A 7,872-nucleotide genomic window follows, 5' to 3' on the forward strand; every position below is an offset into this window, starting at 1 on the left:
GTTTATTAACGGAGAAATGTATTTCTGAACTGTCTTGGATTGTAACATATGATTGAACTCCAGTACAACATCTGTAATGTATGCTGCTGTGAATGGTAAATTATCTTCCTTAATCCCAATTTTGGAGTCCCAGGAGCAATGGCGTGAGTCCCCAGCCAGATACCTCCAGGCCTGAGCAAAAACTGGTGAAGTTCCAATGCTTCATTGCCCAAACCAGCTGGAAGGCATGGGGTTGACATTTTGAGTGATGACCCTCTACTGCCAACAGGAATAAGGACCCCAGGGTTCTTTCTCATGGGTGTCTTTAAAAGGAGACTGAACCATCTCAACCATGGCATTATACTAATTATGATTGTCTTTAGGGTAAATGGCAGTTCAGCACTGCAATCTTTAAACACCACAAAAAAGAGTAATTGAAACTGGCTAGGATGAAATGAAATGCTAAACTATATTGTTTTTGGGCACTCCTTATAACTGGTGAATTCAGCTATGTAAGATCCACCTACTGTGGGCACAAATATTCAATTGGCCGACCAAGTATATATTATAACCTCCATAGAAAAAGTGTGAAACTAAAGGGAACGCTATAGGCAACTGCACAGAAGCAAGCTTTGGCCATTGTCAAGCATTGGTTAGATGGGTTTTAAAGCTTTGTGCTTCTGGCTGTATAGCAGTGGAACTGAATTCTTTACTATAACAGAGCACTGTTAACCTTGGGATTTTTTGAAGTGGCATTTGGGATCCAAATGACCGCACTGAATTCTTGTGACTATCAGGTGTTCAAAGAACCACTAGGCTGATGTCTACACTAAAGAATACACATATTTACTTCAGAAAAATGGGGAAACTGCCAATTAATAACCATGATTTCAGAGGTGTGAGATTGTGGGATAAATTAAAAATACTTGCCCATATACTTTAGTTGAAAATGTGCAACAAATCTTTCACCATGCCCTTTGTCCAGGGCTGCTCTATTACCACCCACCCAGCCTGAAAGTGCGCCTAAATGTCACAGCAGAGGATGAGACGGTGCTGAGTACATACTGGCAATGATTTTCAATCCCAATCCTTGGGGTCCAATGCTCTGCACAGTCTCAAGTATTCTCTAACTCCATCAAGTCTGATTCAGATTCAAGAAGGGCTTGATAATTATCTGAAGAGCTGGAGCAGGACTTGAGGCAGAGAATAGTTGAAGCTATTGACACTGCTGTCATTGTTGTCCAGTGTCTTGTAAGTACTGTTGTCCATCTGATCAAATATAAATGCATTCCATTTACTGAAGTAGATGCAATGTAAGCGCCATTCGATCACTTTATTCTCTCACTGCACAAGATTTATGAAAACTGTCTGCAGAGGGACACGGCCTATGTTGTAAGAAAACTTGTTTTCACGCTGTTACAGTGCACTGGGATAACAAGTTCAATAAAAAATATTTCTCTGATACTTACATTCAAAATTCTATTAAGTATGCATCAGGGCATATGTGTGAATAATAAAAAATTAACAAGCTACACTCCTAGTAAAAATGAACCTTCTGAACTGCAGAATCCTAAAGAGTGTAAAAGAAATAGAAGAAAGAGGAACAATCTGTATAGAGCAGTGATGCATGCTGAACTCTCCTGGTCAGAGTCTCAATCTTTTAGCATTACTTTTCTATGGAGATTTACAAACAGCACTGAATGCTGTGCTCTGTTAAATAGTTAATTCACAAATTGTGAGGCATCTCCAAACTGTCCAATGAATAACATGTATCTCCGTGTTTGCTGATTTTTAGTTTACCACATCATTTGAATGCAGCAGCTTTCCTTCACATTGTGTGGATATTTAATGATGAATGGACCAAAAGACATGCTCCAAAATGATTGGAATTAAATCATTTTTACAGGAAAAAGAAAAAAAATACATTGACTTCTATTGACCATCAATACATGCTTTTCTTTGGACAGCAACAATATGTGGCATATGTTTGTTTTTAATTGTGTGTGCACTGAAATGACTAGAATCTTATCTCCCAAAATTTGACCTATTTCTTAAATCTTGTGACATTACTTTTTGAGAAAACCAGGAAGAGTGCTAACGTCAAAGAACGTGATACCATCAAAACAGAGACAAGTGCTGTTAACTTGTGCCTTACACCTACTGCAGTAATTATGTCCTAACACTGCATAAAGAGTATTTTAAGCAATAATTATACAAAAATATAGAAATGACTAGCTGATTCTATTGTATGTGAGATAGAAAATTAATAGCATAATTTAACCAAATAGCAACAGAGGACTGGAGAAAGAGTACCTTTACATGTACAGAGTAAAACATATCATAAATTAGTCAGATGGCTAGACTTCTATTAAAATAAATCAAGTTATTAAACCGTATTTAATTATAGTCTTATGTTATCTTTTTATAGAAGGTAATGTAGGAAGTTATTTTCTGACTGTGGGCAATGAAAATGCTCCAGTGTAAATTCATTTATATAATTTAACGTTGTTGAATAATACTATATAAAAACATAATTAAAGCCCAAACTCTGCATTCCTGCCCAATTTTATTACAATATTTCCATATGTAAGCTCACAAATAACCAAGCTGTTCTTTTATTGTTTAATATTGTGCGTACCACACATTGTCTGTGTTATCAGATACTGTCAATCCAGTAAAGACAACATTAACTGAAATGAAAGGTTTTGTTATTCCCCTCACTGATACAAATGTTGTTTTATTATTGGTTTTTGTTATTGCTTTTGCCAGACAGTTTAGTTGCAACAATTATTGTGTTACTGTCACTTGACACAATGATTTAGCTTCTTCAGAGAGAGAGAGAGTCAAAACATGAAAAAAAACATGAAAGATGAAGATCTGCTGTGTGTGTATTTGTGTATTTATGAGATCCCAGAGCGTGTAGGATTACCTGCTAAATATGTTCACAGCTGTCACACACTAAAAGACCCCACACTGCATTAAAACAATGACACATCTCAGAGTCCTATGTACTATGTGTAAATGTATTTAAAAATGTTATTATTTATTCATTTATTTTTCATGAATCTTAAGATTAATAACATTTATAATTTATAATTCTGTGAAGAGTTTGCTCTGTTCTCCCTGTGTCTGCATGGGTTTTACCTGGAGGGGGCATTAGTCCTCCACAGGGTGACACACACACACACACACACACACTCACACCTACAGACACTTTTGAGTCACCAATGCACCTACCAACGTGTGTTTTGGACTGTGGGAGGAAACCGGAGCACCCGGAGGTAACCCACGCAGACACAGGGAGAATACACCAACTCCTCACAGACAGTCACTCACAGCAGGACTCAAACCCACAACCTCCAAGGCCCTGAGCCTGTGTGATTGAGACACTACCTGCTGCACCACTGTGCCACCCTTGAATTACTCATTCATCCATTATCTGTAACCCTTATCCAATTCAGGGTCGCGGTGGGTCCAGAGCCTACCTGGAATCATTGGCGCAAGGCGGGAATACACCCTGGAGGGGGCGCCAGTCCTTCACAGGGCAACAGATGCACTCACACCTACGGACACTTTTTTTTGAGTCGCCAATCCACCTACCAACGTGTGTTTTGGACTGTGGGAGGAAACCGGAGCACCCGGAGGAAACCCACGCAGACACGGGGAGAACACACCAACTCCTCACAGACAGTCACTCACAGCAGGACTCAAACCCACAACCTCCAGGTCCCTGAGTCTGTGTGACTGACACACTACCTGCTGCACCACCATGCCACCCCTGAATTAATCAGTCAATCAATAATTTGTTTATTTGCTTTCACAACAGTTGTTATTTACTATTAATGCCAATAAAGCTATTTGAATTTGAAAGCAAACTTTGAGAGAGAGTGAGAGAGAGAGAGAGAGAGAAAGAGAGAGAGAGAGAGATTGTCACAGAGTATATAAGGGGACCTATAATGATATGTTGTCAATTACCAATAATTATAAATTTATTGATTATATATAACAGCTTGAGGCGGCACGGTGGTGCAACAGGTAGTGTCGTAGTCACACAGCTCCAGGGGCCTGGAGGTTGTGGGTTCGATTCCCGCTCCGGGTGACTGTCTGTGAGGAGTTGGTGTGTTCTCCCCGTGTCTGCGTGGGTTTCCTCCGGGTGCTCCGGTTTCCTCCCACAGTCCAAAAACACACGTTGGTAGGTGGATTGGCGACTCAAAAAAAAGTGTCCGTAGGTGTGAGTGTGTGAGTGAATGTGTGTGTGTGTGTCTGTGTTGCCCTGTGAAGGACTGGCGCCCCCTCCAGGGTGTTTGGATAAGCGCTTACAGACAATGAATGAATGAATATAACAGCTTGGGAAAAAACGTATATAGACAAATATACATGTTATACACACTACTATGTTCTTTTAAATCTCCATTGGCTTTACTCATGTTTATGTTTTATTATGTTTTCTATTCATGTTTCACAGTGGATGTGTGATTCTGTAGAGGGATGTGTTTGTGTTCTCTTCAATCTTCACGCTTTCTATGACACAGACTAATAAAAAAACCATATGTTATTATCACCACATTCTCCCCAAGGAGGGATAATCTTTCTTTCTCCTCTTTCTCATTGTCTCTATATATCGTATTCTCTCTCTCTCTGTATCTCTCTCTCTCTCTCTCTCTCTCTCTCTCTCTCTCTCTCTCTCTCTCTCTCTCTCTCTCACTAGAATCACACTGCCTCTCAGATCCCTGTCTCCATCAAGTGCTCCAGTGTCTCTTTCTCTTTTTCTCACCTTCCACATGATATTCCTTTCTGTCTACTTCCCTCTCTCTCTCTGACCTGATTTCTCTCTCTCTCTCTCTCTCTCTCTCTCTCTCTCTCTCTCTCTCTGTCTCTCTCTCTCTCTCTCTCTCTCTCTCTCACACACACACACACACACACAATCTCTATCTGAGCTTGAAAGATTGACAGCCCCCAGTTCAGAGTGGTGTGTTCTTATGTGATGCCTGAATCAGACATGCCATATATAAGACTGTGACTGCTTCTTTTACAGTTAGAAGTGGGTGAGACATTTAATTTTCCTCAACCTGTTTGCTCAACAGCCCAGAAAATAACCCTTTTACAACTCCTCCATGTCCTATACAGGTTTCTCTTCTATTTCATTTGCCTTTCTTCCATTTCTTTCACCTGACCTAAATGAATCATCTTCAGCCCTTCTTTCATTCAAGGCTTATCTAACCAACTGTGAGTGCCATTCACTTACAGCATAATACGGCTGTGTATTATTGGCTAGCACTGGACAGCTTAATGCCACTGTACAGAAATCATACATCACATAAATAAATGCATGTACGGACTCTGATCTTTCTCTCTCTAAGCCCCTCCTCACTTTTTTTCCTGTCTATACTCTTCTCCTCTATTTGTTCTCCCTCTCTTCTATCTCTCTTTCTCCATCAGCTTTCTCTTTCCCTCTTACTCTTATTATAAAATGAATCTTTGGATTCTCCCCAGAAGCAAATCTGATACTCCTGCTACTGACACAAGACCAATTACAACCAGGGGGAAGACTTATTATTAATGAATTGGGTATTTTATATTTAAATGTACTTCTAGCAATGTTAATATGATGACAATTCTCATCCTTTGTTCTCTCTCTCTCTCTCTCTCTCTCTCTCTCTCTCTCTCAACAAAGCATTCTAAACTCCTCTAAACTCACATTTTATTTAAAAAAATAACATTTTATCTTAAAAGACATTCTGTTAATTACACCTTTACACATCGATGGAAAACTAGAATCAGACTAATATTGTTCAAAAAATACTGATAGCATAAACTCTGATAGCATTAATGTAGATTAAATGTAAGATGACCTGTCAGTTGCCCTTTTTCGTTGCCATTTAGAAGATACAAGGTTTGATTACGACAGCCTTGTTGTGTGCAAAATGTTTCTGTGAATCACCGAGCGATGTGTTTGTGTACGTAATCAGGTCATGCCTGACAATGAAGCTTCAGTCCATCATGTGGCATAAGAACATAAACACACACACACACACACAGTCTAATGTGTATATTTTTATGTCTCTCTCTCTCTCACACACACACACAGTATGATTTAGTGTTAAGCACAGAGCAGGAGAATACCATAGCCTTTTATAGAGCCACAGCACATAGTATATTTACATAAACTCATCCAGGAGCTATGAGGTTAGATTTACTGTGAATGAACATGGCTCTCTCTCTTCCTCTCTCTCTCTCTTTCTATCTATCTATCTATCTATCTATCTATCTATCTATCTATCTATCTATCTATCTATTATCTCTTTAAACAACTTGAAATACATTCCTAATTTCTACACTTGCAGAAGTATAGCTACTCACTGTCAGTGAGGTGGTACCCATGAAGGGTATATTTTCTGTATGCTTATTTTGTGTTGTGTCTTATTCCATTGCAACTACATTTCTTTTCATTCTGTTGAATCCTTACTTCTTGCACTGATTCCATACACTCTATTCTATTATAAAACATTATATACCTTGAGTGCCTTTAAAACTTATTCAAGTTTCACAATTTGAGCTTAAGGGACACGTTGTACCTTTCATGGCACATTTAAATAGTTTGGACCTTGGTAAACAAATAGTACCTGGACAGACACATTTATTCAAACAGTGTGGAAAACACAGTAATCATACCTTCACAAATATAAATAATTGTTTTTCTAGAGATTAAAGATTATGTTATATAGCTATAGAAGTGGATTGGAGAAAACAGGGAGCGTCTGAAAACACACGCACATTTCTTCACAGTCTCTCTCTCCCTATCTCTCTCTCTCATACATAGACACACACGCACACACCCACACACCTCAGCATTAGAGAAGCTACTCTTACCTTTGCGATAGTCCACCTGTTTGCTCTGCATTGAGAAAGTCCCCATGACGAGTCCCATGTCTGCTGTTTGTGTAGGTGTGTATGTATGTGTGTGTGTTCTAAGAATTCTGTCCGTCTTCCAGGAACCACCTAAGATTCACCCCTCATCCTCTGACTGTCTGGTGTGTGTGTGTGCGTGTGTGTGTGTTCTGATTCTCTCTTCGACTGCTATTGGGCTTACAGCTCCACATCATTCCTTAACTGTCCTCCTCCCTTTTTTCCGTTCTTCCTCTTTCCACCTCTCTCTCTCTGTCTCTCTCTCTCTCTCTCTCTCGCTCGCCACAATTTTCTATCACGCGACCCTCTCTCTCTCTTGTTATTCTGTGCATATAAATCTCTTTGTCACTCAAAAGTACTCTCTCTCTCTCTCTCTCTCTCTCTCAAATTCAGTACCTCTCTTATTCTGCGCATATAAATCTTTTCTCTTTTTAATAATCTGACCCTGACGTCTAAGAGGGACAGACACAGTCATTCAGATTCACAGACAGAGACAGACAGACTGACTGATGGACAGAGAGACAGAGAGATGAGATAAAATGGGGAAATATTCAGACGTTGAAGCGAATAAGGAAAGATGGCTGTTGGATGAATAATGAGTGTATCTCATTACCAAACATGCATATTCAGGTGTGTGCTTCTTTAAAGATATAAAGTAAAACTTGTTTATGTGTGTGTGTGTGTGTGTGTGTTTGTATAACTGGCTCATTTCCCTTGAGCAGGAATCAAAGCTTCCCATCCAACAGCACTTTTCATAGACTCATCACTCTTTTTTCCTTCTATTCCATCCTTTCTTTTCTCCTTAACTCTAAGCACCTGAACATAGCTGTGCCATGCAATATGAATGAGAAATGTGCATTTCATTCATCAAGCATTTGTAAGCAACACTCAGGCTCCTGAAAGCCCCTGACTAACAGACATTATTTCCTGATAGCTTTTGTTTGTTTTCACTTATCTTGTTTTTTCAGACAGGAAAAGTCTTTCGAA

At 39.3% G+C, this 7,872-nt stretch overlaps 1 protein-coding gene across 1 annotated transcript in view; it reads right to left on the reverse strand.

The window, feature by feature from the left end:
* LOC136695161 (Kv channel-interacting protein 1-like) overlaps positions 1-6,989 on the reverse strand; it is a 34,851-nt gene extending 27,862 nt beyond the window's left edge. Inside the window, exon 1 of the mRNA XM_066669029.1 lies at positions 6,850-6,989. Within this exon, the coding sequence (XP_066525126.1) occupies positions 6,850-6,907 (58 nt within the window). The 5' untranslated portion in view covers positions 6,908-6,989. The remainder of the gene's footprint in view (positions 1-6,849) is intronic.
* Positions 6,990-7,872: the final 883 nt, after the last annotated feature.

This window comes from Hoplias malabaricus, chromosome 4 (genome assembly GCF_029633855.1).
Source record: "Hoplias malabaricus isolate fHopMal1 chromosome 4, fHopMal1.hap1, whole genome shotgun sequence".
NCBI lineage: Eukaryota > Metazoa > Chordata > Actinopteri > Characiformes > Erythrinidae > Hoplias > Hoplias malabaricus.